Here is a 13,813-nt window from a genome sequence, read left to right as displayed (position 1 = left end):
TTCCTTCTTCCAATCTATCTGAAGGGCGGCCCATTAAATAGATGTAGGTCTCATGGCTATACCTTTTAAAATCCAAGATTTTCTTCGATCCTCCTCTCCTCGTACAGCAACATATATATATATATATATATATATATATATATATATATAGAGAGAGAGAGAGAGAGAGAGAGAGAGAGAGAGAGAGAGAATATCGTTCCATTTATATGAGTATAATCTTTACATTGTTTTGAATATTTTGGATAAAAATTATTAAATTAAAAAAATTATTCTAATTCAAATAAATCATAAATTTAATTTTAATTTAAAAAATATAAAATTATACTAATATAAAGTGAATCTTTTCTCTACATACAGACAGTGAGAGTGGAAAAGATGAAAATAAAATGAATGAAAGTGCAGCAACCAATCATGCATACTCACGTTGCTACAGACCATATAATTGCTATGCAAAATCTTAACATAGAAAAAACTGCATTTAAAGTTGATTGACCCTTGAATTAGTTTACATTTCGAGGTTACGGAAAGAGTTCATAATATACTCTTTCAAATTAATAAGTAATAATGTAAAAGATTTAAAGGTAAATTAGAAAATTAAAAAAAAAAAAAAAAAAACCGCATTTAAATAAAATGGACCAAATCAATTACTGCAACTATATGTACAAACTCTGCTCTCCCGTTTACAATTCCAGATCAGGTTGGGCTACCTCGAAATCAATTCCAGAGGTAATTCACGAGGATCTTATCTTTCATATACTACAAAATCAGGAATTCCTTGCAGGATAATAGTAGATTCAATAAACTGACACCAAGGCCACGCAATATTTCAGGGTTTCTGCATTTCCTCTTAAGATAAGTTGCTTTCAATCGAATTGGAGGCACGCTCTAGTTTAGGGGGCCTAGTGTCAGCTGTCGGATTGTTATTGGGGCCCTCCTCAGCAAGTTCATCTGACCTGGCATTTAATTTGAATGGTCTCTGGAAATCTTTAGCATTTCTACTCTTGATAAATTAGTTGTTCAATTTTTCCTCCTGCATGCAAACACGTTCAAGTTTTCAAAAGGAAACTCCAAAAATGAGGCAGCAAACTGCAGCGTACACTGGTAACAACATTTACAAGACTGAGATTCAGTAATCCTACATATGCAAAGATGAATTTGAATATATATGGCTCCATAAAAACAATTTGAGTAGATAAAAAGTTATATAGATCAATAAGCCAGCAGATGTAAATCCCCAACACATTATGCAAAAAAAAAAAAAAAACTAATTTAAGATAAGCAGTAACGCATGAAGAAGACTCTTAATTCCATTCTAGTAATAGTCCTTCATCATACGCGTTGCATTTGCCCAAAGATAGTGCAACAAATGTAATTTCCTGATTGATATAAGGCACTAATCTGGTGCATTTGTCACTTTGCTTACCATCCAAAACTACTGATGGAGCTACCATGTTGACTTTGCCAACCAAAGTCAAATAATTGTAATGGCTACAGAAATTATCAACATATAAGCTACCTATTCTGCAAGCAACTTAATATCGCATTAAAGATGCAAAACTTTAAAACTACTTACTTTTTGTAGTGCTTCAAGCTTTCTCTGCAATGCCTCATGCTCAGCCTGAATATGGAATGGAGCACCATGTTTTTGGTACACATTGTTTTGTGCCAAGTCTTCATCAATGTCACTAGCCATGGTTGCAAAAGGATGATTTGCAGGAATCCATCTGATTGTGTCAGGATCAACATCAGGAGGAATTGAATCCCCCTCTTTAAGGAACACTGTGGGTCTCTTCCACTGATATGCTCTTGACATCCTTTTTTGATGGATAGCTCGTTGCTCTTTGGTAAGTGTAACTGGAGCTAACCGGTAAAGCTTTCCACACATCTCTACAGTTGAATTGCTCTTACGAACCTTCACCGATGGATTATTAAATGGATCGTCATACTTGAGAAGCCTTGATCTGTTAATACAGATTTTATAATTAAACTACACCAATAGCACGAGGGAAGCACATTGGAGCCAAGGCTGTGAAATGTGACGCAAGTCCACATCACCTAAAGCAGCAGAAATTAAAATTGATAGGGCACATGCAATGAAATGCTAGCCCTTAAGAATAAATAATTAACCTGTAACATTATATAGCATGAAGGCCTTTAAAGCAATATATTCATGAAATTTACATCCTTCGCAGGGGCAGCCACAAGACAAAGGAAAAGGTATCACAGAACGAAATCAGACATGCCTCTTCTATCTGATCTTAGATAGCCACGCTTTACAAGATCAGCTACAGAACCAGGATAGCTCCGACTTGAGTTCCTTGCCATGTATGCTCTCATAGCAACAACCATAATTGCAATTGCAATGCACAACCCCACTGTAAAGTTGTTTCTAGGGCATATTTTCATCCGAGACAAGAAAGAAATGGACATGGCTCTTCATATAAAACTTTCCTTTTTTCAAGTAATTCATACAAACATCATCTTTACTGGTTTTTCTGACATGAAAATGAAAAGCAAATATACCAATGACTAGCAACACAAGCGAAGGACGAAAAATACTGGAGGAATCCTTAGCACCAATAGAGGAGCCAATGTTAAAAACTTCTATATAAGCAGTAAATGGACTCAAGAAAAACTTATGTAGGCTCAATATCTAAGCCAGTGATTACATTTCAGCACCCCAAGTAATGAAACCAAAACCTGCTTAATAACCAAGAAAAATTAGCCTTTATATATATATATATATATATATATATATATATCTATATGTGTGTGTGTGTGTGTGTATAATTGAATACAGATAAGAGAAAAATACGAGGAAAACAACAGGTGGGAAAGATGTAATGGATTCCTGAATTTTGGAAAGTGGGTCATTGGAATGTACCGCCAGAGTATGTTTTGCTCCATCAACTACCCCATCTTGGGCACGCCGGTCCTGAGTGGAGCTCAGTGAATTATTAATGGCTCTCAGCAAAACTTCGAATTAGGTGTTAGCGGAATCCAGTTTAGTCGTTGGCTTAGGCTATGATTTAGTAGCAAGGTTGTTCCATTCGAAGAAACCCGGTGCTTCCACCCCCAAATTGAAGGCTATCATCAATAATTGACCAAGAAAAGAAAACCCAGTTCAATGAGAGAGTTACGAAGGAAAGTTTGGGAGTTACCTGGAAAGGAAGGGAATGGAATTGAAGAAGAATCCAAATTGATGGCATTAGGATACTGAAAAACAAACAAGAGAGGGTGTGAGGTTGCTATTAGAATTACTTCCGCTGGCCTTTACATTTTGTTGATAATAGCAGTAAATTAGGGTTACCGCTGAAAAGCGATTTCAGCAACAGAGCAGCCTCCTTTCATCAGTCCTCACATTTCACCACCCCAGGCGGGGCAGAATCTAAACCGAAAAGAAGAATTCTTTGGCTCAAATCAACTTTTAACTCTAATCATAGATTCGTACTCCACTCGTGTTTTCTCGGTGTTCGATTCACGTCGGCTTCAAATCCCGTAATGTTTTCTCTGTGTTCTCGATTAACGCTCATAATTTTATTTAATTATAACTCTCTCTTGGAAAAAAAAAAATACTAATAATTATAGTCAGGATTCAGCAAGGAAAATATTAGTAAATTTTAGTTGCAGTGGAATTTATTCTATGGTCAAAGATGCAGTTTGTACTAGCTAGGGTGTCAATCCATTTGTAATAAAAGAACGGTGTTTATCTTCTGAAAAAAAAAATCAAAGCATAGATACCGGAAATGATTGCTCTGAAATTCTAATGACCTGCCACACCACCCTTGGCATTTCCCTGATTCTAGTGCTAATTAGGAGTAGCATATACGAGTGCCAAACTCAGGACCATTGACTAAGCTCAATTAGCTTAAAGAATCAACAAAGAGTAGCAGCTAGCAAATTGAAGTCTTATATGATATACGCATTACTGTACTGTTTAATTCTACTATAAAGCAGCAGCAGCAGCAGCTAGCTAAGAATAATTTTCCTCATTAATGTCTAGAATTGGACCATTTGCTTAAATAATCTATTGAGAATGGACACTAAATGATTAATTATGAAATACATATGAACCTTGTTGAAACATATGACATATTCTCATCTATCTATCTTCAAATGAAATAATTTTCCGATCCATCATTTCCACTGTTCTCCCTTCTTTTATTTTCCCTTCTCTCTTCTTAAAACTAACAAAACCAATTATAAGACTAGTTAGCGTATTTGATAAAAAAAGACAAAGTCGTACCATAATTGTTGGTAAGCGATTTGAACTTCTCCCATGTGAATGTGGTCTATACCACTCCACTAATAATAAGAATTGAAATGAAGAGATAAATGCACTGCCGTGCCCACCACACATTTCTCTCAAAAATAAAATTATTTATACATGCTAGTACTATAACATCTTGTGCCTAGGCTAAGCATCTCCTTTAGTCATAAAAGGCAGGCATGACTCCTAGTCCAAGGCGATGGGCTATCTATTCTGGTACTCTTTTCTAGTGGACCTTCCACCTTAGTTTAATGGACGGCTTGAAAATAATAATAAATAAAAAAGAAAAAGAATATATAATACTATATAGTAAGTCTATGGTTTACGAATAAACCAAATTTTATACTGGTAGGCATAAAATGGTGGACGGACTCAAACCATCCTTGTTAGGTCAAGGCAAAAAAGACAAACAGATGATATGGTTGTTTGAAATTAGTTACTAATTAAAATAATTAACCATATCTTATCACATTAATTTACTCACCCTTAAAAAAAAAAAAAAAATTCCCAGTTAGTTAGTGGGTTACACACTTTGTTTCTATCACCTGTTTATAATAACAAGAAGTTTGATCGTTAGTGATGAATTCAACCAACCCGTTTTCCATTTTCATGCATTGCCAATCTTTCGATATTGAATTCCAGTCAGAAGTTGCCAAAAAAATATATTACTTGTCGTATAATAATGTAAACAAATTTCTCTTTCTAAATCATGGTATTAATTAAGTAATGCTTTCCCTTTGCTCTATTTCTTGCACTCAATTGACTTGGGAAGTTGGCTTTCCACATGCCCCGCACATAATTACATAACTTTAATTATTTTCTTACTGAGTATATAACAGCATAGCTTAGACATGCAAGAAAACATGTTTTTGGTTTGACCTATTGTTAACTAAGTAGAAAGCAGGTAATTCTATTCTAAAAAATTTATCAAACCCAAGTTGTTAAACAAGAGGAATGATTTTTGTGCCTTTAACCCGTAGTCAGTGAAGAGAAAGTGGTCGCGCAACAAGAATCTTAACACCCAGACCCACGGGCCAAACCACCAATCCTAAAATAATATAAAAGGCAAAACCACTTGTTTACATTGATCAACCTCCTTTGTATTGCTAATCAGGTAGTATAAAAAGTGCTGAAGAAAAACAAAAAAGATTGACTGATATCAGCGTCAAAAGTCAAAAACTTTTCCTTTCAGATTGGATCGTCCTACTCAAAAGCGACCAACGGTCCTCTCTCACAGGCGACGTGCTGCCTGCGATTGATACGACACCCATGTTTCGACATGTGCTACCTTTAGATTCTCTTCTCCTCTTCTCTTCATCACCTTAGATGGACCTCCCCCCTCCTGGCATTTTGAACGGTCCCATTTCTTTTCACCGATTCCATGGCCCACTTTACCTTTTAAGTATTTATTTTCTTTATTTCCAGTAATTCTAATACGGGTAAAATTTCCAAGGAAATACAGATACCAATTGAGAATTTTAGATTGACATAACTAACAACTTAAGAGCATGCATTAATAACACTTTACTCTGAAAGGACCACCGCCAAAGGAATTCGTGATCTGCTAAAAGCGAAGAAACAGACTTTCACCAAAGAAAAGTGAAGAACCAAAGTACGAACAGAACAAAAAGACGAAGCATATCAGCAACAGCCAACATGCCATACTTTAAGTTCAGAAAATAGCTTGGATCATCTCAGACAGCATCTATGAATTACCAATATGCAATTTGTTTGATCATGGTTATGATTCGGGTGTTGGCATCTGGGTTTTTAGTTCCAGAAAAGTATTGAATTGACAAACGGAAGGGAACAAAAAAAAGGTGCTTCTTGAACCATTCTTTTTTGTGTGGGTAATACAATCATTGTTCTTGCAGGATCTGACATTCCGATTTCTGTATATAATATATATATATATATATATATATTCAAATATATATATATATATATATATTCAACATGCAAGATACATACATATATAGTTATACTTCAACTTTACATACATACTACTGCATAGAAATTCGAATAAATGAAAACCTAAATGCTAGTAGCAGCAGTAGTGATAATTTAGCAGGTAATTAGCTAATTAAATTTAACCAAACTTAATAAGCTATGAAATTTTGAAAAGAAAAAATTGAGGACCCTTGAGACTGAGGGGCTGGCTAGGGCAAGAACCTATTGACATCATCTTCACGCTCCTTCAATCTGGCCTCAGTCTCAGTTCCAGAAGTTGAAGCCCCCGGACTGGACAAACCCCCACACTTGTGGCACCTAGCGACTACCAGAATCTGACGGCAGGAAGGGCAGGAAGAATGAGACCCCAACCAGGTGTCGATGCAGGCGACGTGGAAGCCATGGCCGCACTGCGGCAGCACCCTGATTTCATCCCCTACCACGAACTCCGTCAGGCAAATCGCGCAATCAGAGAATTTCGCAGAGGATTCAGCTGAGAGGGTGGCCTTGGGGAGGGACTTGAGGATCTTCTTCTTGAGGCCTTTGTTTGCAGGAGGAGTAGGACGGGATGAAGCTGAGGGGATGGAGGCAGAGCCACCGGAGAGGCGGCGAAGCCATGCGCAGCGTGCGACAGCGATGAGACCGAGCACGCAGATAAGGGCGCAGAGGAGAGCTGCAAGGATTACGACGAAGTCGGAGTCGACAGTTGCCGCTTGTTCAGGTGGCTGCTCGTTAGTGGCCGAGGAGTTGGCGGCGCCTAAGAGCCTGAAAGGACGAGTCATGTGAGGAGGGAGAGAGAGTTGTGTTTTGTTCAAGTAAATGTAATTATGTATCAAGAATGTGTTGTGTTGCGTTAGTTGTAACGTTGTTCCGTGTATGTAATGATATTCGGTGGGGTTTTATACAAAAATATCTTCTACATTTAATTTAATTTAATTTATGCGTTAATTACTATTACTAAATATATAATTAGTTATCTTTATTACCAATTTACCACCCTTCTTTTGTTTACTTTCCGTGACTGATCTTCTCCATTTTATTAAAGAAGTCAATGTAGAATATTTTTTTATATTATATTTATTTTTATATTTGTATTTAATGAATATTTTAAATTTATTTTTATTTTCATAAATATTTAATAAATATGAATAATTTTCGTAATTATGGCTTAAAAAGATAAAAAAATAAAATATTTTTTAAAATTTTATCTTATACATTTAAGTAATTATTTTATAAATATATTTTTTTAAATACAAATATATTATTTTTGATAAATTTAAAGTAAAATTTATATTATTAAATAAAAAAGTAATTTATATATATATTCCTCCAAGTTTTCTTTATCATACAAAATGGAGTCAACCTCCCACTATGGATAGTGAGTTCTAAAATAATCTTAAATACATTTGTTGAAAAAAAAGGGATCAGTGATAAGTCGACCTTTATTGACCAAAGCGACAGCATGCATCCTTCACCACCATCAATGGTGAAGTATAGAACAAACACAAGTTGAGATTTAGGAATGACAGTGGAGCCTCCAGCCAAACATATCCATGTCAAAATTCAAAGTCTTTTTCAACCATACTTAGAACTAACGCGCTAACTGCTAAGAGCCACAGTAATTCATGTCTCTTTGGACCCCTTCTGTGCTCTGCCCGTCACGTTCTAGTTCTAACCTATTCATTCACCATGGCAGGGCAAAATGATTTTGAAATGATTTTGACCACAGAAGAAAAGGAAACCGCAAAACGTTAGAATATCGTTAATGACCCATGACATTGAGCTGTTATACATGTTTTTAGCAGTTACTTTTCTCAATCTCATACATTCTCACAAATCGAATCTCATGTTCCATCTACCCTTCATGTCAGCATTAAGGGTCCAATTATTTTCCCTGATCTGCAGATATGGAATCTGAAAGAGGAATTTTCACCAATAAATTTTCAAAGGAGAGGTTCCTGAAGAAAGGACATAAAGTATAGATTACTAGGAGGAGGAAACCACTCGAGTATCGAAGCAGAAATTGACTCAACAATTCTTGTTACTCGTATTGAATTTGAATGCTTTCCACTTCAAAAACAATTTTATGTTAAAAGAATGCACTAGCGTCAATCTTAGAGAGTTAACATCTTGGTCGTAAATTCAGCAGCTCCTTCTGACTTCCTCTGCAATGGTAGTAGCATGCATAAAAGTATTAAGAAAGGAAAGTTACAACTGTATATAAATAACTGCAGTTTTCTCCCTATTGATGGCATCGTTCCACTCAAAGACAAAAAAGAAACAAGTGTGTAAAATGGTGTCATGGGCATCATTCTTAAAATGACTTTTTTGAGTAGAAGTGATTAAAATATTAGCAGAATTATCCTTCAAATATCAAATGCATCCAAAAAGAAACAGTGTGGGAACTTAAAAGCAGCACCAACCCCTTGAATTCTTGGTCAACATCGTATCTTCCCCTGAAAACGAAATTCACCGAACCATTGTTGGTTACAAGAAAAGATTTTTTTCGCTGCACCGTGTACCGCACTTTATAAACGATTATCATAGCGCAGTCCTACACCAAGGCTTGTAAGTAACTAGAGAAAATTATCAGCCATGTTAATAAACTTGGAAAAGAAAAGTTTATGTTTACATGAGAATGTTGTTAAAACAAGAGCATAACTATTGGGGATAACATACAAACATACATCAGGATAAAAGTGCCTTATAATTGCACAAAAGTTACTCTGGGCCCCAGTTCTTGTGTCTAGCTCGCAATGAACCTACTGTATAGGTACATAAGAAGTAAGAAAACCGTAACGACATAAAGATTGCTAAAATAAAATAGATTCAAGATGTATACATGTACAAAAGCATGAGGTCACTTAAAAACTCTTGTTAGGAATATCTTGCATTCACGCTAAAAACTCAAATACGAACTATCCAAAGCGGTGAAAATTTTGCAAGTTGAATCGCGGATTTAATCCACAGAAAATGCAGGAATTCTAGCACTTTGTTACGCAATTAAAGGCACTTAACAGTCTGGCTAAGTTAAGCAAGCACACAGAGAAATGATCCCCAAAAAGCTGGAAAGAAACAAGAGAGTGAGGTTTTGATCTTGAATCATCTAGTCTAGTCTTAGATCTTTGGAATCTCCACTTTATCTCAACCAAGGCTCCATTTCTATCTTTTCTTTCTTTTTTTTGTTTCTATCTGGTGTGTTCGCAATTGCAATGCATGGCATTTGTCGAAACCCAAAATAAAATATGATAGAAAGAATATGAATCTATTAAAATAGTTAAGAATAAGAATTAGTAGTGAATTTTATTTTATTTTCAAAAATAAAATAATATTCGTAATTATTTTTATTTTGTCAACTCTTTTTGTGGGCTCTCGGCAGAAAGCTCTCGTTGTGGGCTATAAAGTAGTTGGGCTTTGGATATATGAAAGACTGTATTTCTTTCATTGCTTCCTCCTGCCTGCCTGCTCATTGATTGGATGTCCAATTTTAGGTGGGCCAACACTAAACTTATTTTATAACATTACCCGACCCAGTCATCTAATAGAATCAATAGGTAAATATTTAAGTTCGATATCCGCTGGCGAGTGTAAGCCCAATCTAAAGTCTCCCTGAGATCTGGCCCTGCCAATTTTGTGACTTATAAAAGGGAAAAAAAAAAAAAAAAAAGGAGTCTAGCACGCGTAAAGAAGTGAAGTGCATCTGGTGAGCGAGACCTTTGGCGACAATGGAGATTTCGAGGTTTTGTGCACTTTTGTTTACGATTTCAATTCTGGCATCCCCGGCACTCTCCGATCTGGTCCTCTCCAAAGTCGATCGACGCGTAAGTTTCCATCTTCTTCTCAATTCAATTTCCATTTCCCTGTATTCTGTTCTATTCTATTCGCAAGGCTTCTAGGGTTTACATTATTATTAGTTAGTAGTAGTATTACTTGAGAGTTCGTTTCTCTGATTGATTCACTGCCTGATATTATCATTTTAAGCTTCGTTTACCTGCCTCTAAAAGTTCATATCTTGGGTTGATCTGAAATGCTATCATAGCTGTGTCTCTTTGATCGCTGCCAGCTGTATTATTTATGCTAATGTCGTTTCGTGTGGTTTTGCAGATTTATTTGACATCACATATTGTTCGGATTTCTTCAACTTTAAAGGTGCTTCACTAATACTCCCTTTTCTTTTCACTCTCAACTATCAAGTTACTAATGCTTTCTACTCTATTATCTCTTTTTCCCTACATTCTTCAACTCACCATCCAATCCACTGACTCCTTTTTTTATTCTTAACTTTCGCTTCTCTTACACATTGTCTTCTAGGTGGAGAATGCAGGTCCTGAGACGGTGTCTGAGGTTTTGCTGGCTTTTCCTGAGCTTCAAGTCAAAAACATGGCATATTTGATGGCTACCCCACATGAAGGGAAAGGGAGAGTCAAAAACTCCGTTGTTGCTCTCCCTGTCGAGGTCACCAACCCAAAAGACATGCCTCCTGCTTTAACATTCTATTCCGTATCATTGCCTAACAGCTTAGCTGAGGGTGATAGCTTCATTTTCGATGTCTTGGCTGTATTTACCCATGCCTTGCGACCTATTCCTGAGCAAATCACTCAAGCTGATATTCAGCTTGTAGTATACCAGGAAAGTGCCTACTATCTATCTCCTTATGCTGTCAAGGTCCAGTCTCTAAGTGTTAAATTGCCTGATTCTAGAATTGAATCCTACACAAAACTGGAGAACACAAAGATTCATGGTTCAGAAATCAAATATGGTCCTTATGAGAATCTCCCTGAATTCTCCTACTCACCCATAGTAGTTCATTTTGAAAGCAATCAACCCTTTGCTGTTGCTCAGGAATTGGTGAGAGAGATGGAAATTTCCCATTGGGGTAATGTGCAGGTCACTGAGCATTACAAGCTCATCCATGGTGGTGCTCAGAGCAAGGGTGAATTTTCCAGGTTATTTCATATGTTTTCCTTTTTACGGATTATGGTAGGTGCCACTCAAGGTTGGAAGTTTGTTCCTGACTTGTTGCCTTGACACCACAGACTTGATTTCCAGGCCAGACCAAATGTTCGAGGTGCATCAGCCTTTAGGTATCTTGTTGCAAATTTGCCACCAAGGGCTCATTCTGTTTATTACAGGGATGAAATTGGCAATATATCAACATCTCATCTGTGGGGTGATACCAAAAAGGTTATATATTACAGATTAGGATTTAAAGAGTATCTATCACTTGGTATTTTATTCTTATTGAATTACTATTTGTCTTTGCAGACAGAACTATTGATTGAACCAAGGTACCCGATGTTTGGTGGCTGGAGAACTGCTTTTACTATTGGATATGGTGTGCCACTTAAGGACTTTTTGTACGAATCAGAGGGGAAACGCTTTCTTAACATCACTTTTAGTAGCCCAATAGTTGAGTTGGTTATTGATACTCTGATTGTGAAGGTTGGTAGTATGTCAATATTCAGATTTAGATATCTTTCTCTAGGCCACAGAATGATGGTCTGATGGACACGATGGGGAGTGTCCTTCCTATCCTTACCTAAAACTTGTATTTAAAGGTGTATTTAAGTACTTATTACTTCTGTTATTCAATTAGGACATAATAATATTCTTCTTATTTAGTTATTATGAATAAGACATGTCTTCCACTAAGTATGCAAATGGGCACTTATACTGCAGTATTATTATGATCCTTAAAATTAAGATACATGCATGTGTGATATAGAAATTGCAGTCTGGTGAACAAGAAGGTTATTTTCCTGGCAGCCTTACCTTGACCTGGTAATTTGATTTACAGGTTGTGTTGCCTGAGGGTTCTAGTGAAATATCTTTAGCAGCCCCATTTACCGTGAAGCAGTGGCAAGAGGTATTAGAAGGCTTAAAATTTCTGTTTCTATTTGACCATATATTTTATAACCTAAGGCTCGTTTGTATGTTGAATTTTGAATCTGAAGGCTTTTGTCTTTTATATACAACGTGTGTATGTTGAATGTAGACCAAAATCTTCCACTTGGATATTGATGGTAGACCAGTAGTAGCGCTGGAAAAGTCTAATGTTGTGCCAGAGCACAATCAATACTTCCAGGTATTCTTTCTTTGTCCATTTTCAATCTGAATGACATGCACACTGGTTCTAGCATATAGTTTGAGGCCTCTCAAAGGTAACTTCAAACGTAGAATATTGGATATTAGGATATATCATAACCCTATATTCGCAGGCTTATGTACTTTAAAGGTTTGCTGTTTGTTCTGATGTTTGTTTACCTGACCTTTCAGGTCTATTACAAGTTCAACAAACTATCAATGCTTAGAGAGCCACTGATGTTAGTTTCGGGATTTTTCTTCCTTTTTGTTGCTTGCATTGTTTATATGCATGCTGACATATCAATCTCCAAGTCTTCTGCTTCTTATTTGGCTAAACAGCAGTGGGAAGAGGTGAGTAGGACTATAGGATGTTGCTATGCTATTTTCTTTGCTCAACCCAAATCACCATGTACAAGTGCGCTGGTTATAGACTTTGCTCTCTGTAATTTCAGGTTCAGGCAGCAATTCAGCAGGTTCAGAATATTATAGGCCGATGCTTGACTACACATGATAAGCTGGAGGCATCACTACGTGATCTTTCAAGGACGGGGGATGTACAAGCTTGTAAAGCTGCTCGAAAAGCAGCTGATGGTTTGTTAAAAGAGCTGTCAAAAGAATTGAAACCCTTGCTGACCTTCTTGCAATCTTCTCCATCAGCTGCTCAAGTATTACCCAAGGTTCACATGTCTTTTACTTATTGGTGTTTTTGCTCAACTTAAGATCAATTTGATATTGGTTTTTTGCCAAGTTTGTTAAGCCTTGATATGTGACGGTATTTTTATTTTTATTGTAACTTGACTGTGCATGACTGAAATATTCTGTTTGTTCTCTATGTGCATAGCATTTATACTATGTCAATTTTTATTTTGCATTTTACAGACTGTTGGTATAAGTGATTTGTTTTTGATGCCTGTATAGGTTGAGGAGCTGGTGGCTAAGGAGAGAGAATTGCAAGAAAAGGTGATGGTGAAGCACACTACAGTGGTGGACGGCTATGAGAAGAAGTCTGGGGCCAGGGACATTGAGAACCGGGTGGCTTTGCAGCAACAGAAACTTGTAGCATTGAGGCAGGAAGTTGATGATCTTCTTGAGTTCATTGATGAAATATAAAGTAGGCATAATACTTTTGTCCAAACTTCAGCTCCAACCTGAATGAACTTGCGATTTGTAGTGGTAGGGGTCAGAATTTTGTTTGAGGATTATAGATGAGTTAACAACCCCAATTTCAATGTTTTCTTTTGTTTCTTTCTTGAACGTTGTTTCTTAATCTATGTGGATTTTACGCACAATGCAAGATTGAGTGAGCTTAGACTGCAAACAGACATGGCCCATTTAAGTCCGGATAATAGTGGTTTGGTATCACGAACAGCCAAGCTCTCACCACTATTCATCTGTGAAGCCGGGATGATTGGGCTCTACCTCATTGATTTTTGACATCAAATTTATCGATAGGACATCAAAATAAACAGGACTATACAGAAAGATTGGATTTCCACCCAAAGCAAAACT

At 36.6% G+C, this 13,813-nt stretch overlaps 2 protein-coding genes and 1 pseudogene across 3 annotated transcripts; 1 reads left to right on the top strand and 2 right to left on the bottom strand.

Annotated features, from left to right (window-relative positions):
* Positions 1-518: 518 nt before the first annotated feature.
* Positions 519-4,322, bottom strand: LOC111312933 (protein MULTIPLE CHLOROPLAST DIVISION SITE 1-like; annotated as a pseudogene). The gene is made up of 6 exons (XR_016326245.1): positions 3,311-4,322; positions 3,162-3,216; positions 2,817-3,066; positions 2,240-2,407; positions 1,574-1,961; positions 519-1,030 (listed from the first exon to the last, which is right to left on the bottom strand). The product of XR_016326245.1 is annotated as a protein MULTIPLE CHLOROPLAST DIVISION SITE 1-like (transcript).
* Positions 4,323-6,076: 1,754 nt separating this feature from the next.
* On the bottom strand, positions 6,077-7,096 carry LOC111311441 (RING-H2 finger protein ATL80-like). The gene has a single exon (XM_022910821.2). It carries the CDS (start codon positions 7,000-7,002, stop codon positions 6,430-6,432), a length of 573 nt encoding a protein of 190 aa, XP_022766556.1. The 5' UTR covers positions 7,003-7,096; the 3' UTR covers positions 6,077-6,429.
* A 2,791-nt stretch (positions 7,097-9,887) lies between these two features.
* On the top strand, positions 9,888-13,593 carry LOC111312930 (dolichyl-diphosphooligosaccharide--protein glycosyltransferase subunit 1A-like). The gene is made up of 10 exons (XM_022913687.2): positions 9,888-10,041; positions 10,325-10,369; positions 10,532-11,166; positions 11,257-11,404; positions 11,486-11,662; positions 12,018-12,086; positions 12,216-12,305; positions 12,497-12,655; positions 12,757-12,981; positions 13,223-13,593. The coding sequence occupies exons 1-10, from the start codon at positions 9,946-9,948 to the stop codon at positions 13,412-13,414; spliced, it is 1,836 nt and encodes a 611-aa protein (XP_022769422.1). The 5' UTR covers positions 9,888-9,945; the 3' UTR covers positions 13,415-13,593.
* The last annotated feature ends 220 nt before the right edge of the window (positions 13,594-13,813 follow it).

Source organism: Durio zibethinus, chromosome 1, assembly GCF_047325235.1.
Source record: "Durio zibethinus cultivar Kanyao isolate XHJ-2024 chromosome 1, ASM4732523v1, whole genome shotgun sequence".
Lineage (NCBI taxonomy): Eukaryota > Viridiplantae > Streptophyta > Magnoliopsida > Malvales > Malvaceae > Durio > Durio zibethinus.
This window is presented reverse-complemented; position numbering and strand designations above follow the sequence as displayed.

Bases quoted from the DNA above. Each gene is read 5' to 3' on its own strand.
- LOC111312930 (XM_022913687.2), top strand. From the start codon at position 9,946: ATGGAGATTTCGAGGTTTTGTGCACTTTTGTTTACGATTTCAATTCTG. The intron at 10,370-10,531 runs GTGCTTCACTAA...ATTGTCTTCTAG, and splicing joins GGATTTCTTCAACTTTAAAG to GTGGAGAATGCAGGTCCTGA. The intron at 12,656-12,756 runs GTGAGTAGGACT...CTGTAATTTCAG, and splicing joins CTAAACAGCAGTGGGAAGAG to GTTCAGGCAGCAATTCAGCA.
- LOC111311441 (XM_022910821.2), bottom strand. From the start codon at position 7,002: ATGACTCGTCCTTTCAGGCTCTTAGGCGCCGCCAACTCCTCGGCCACT.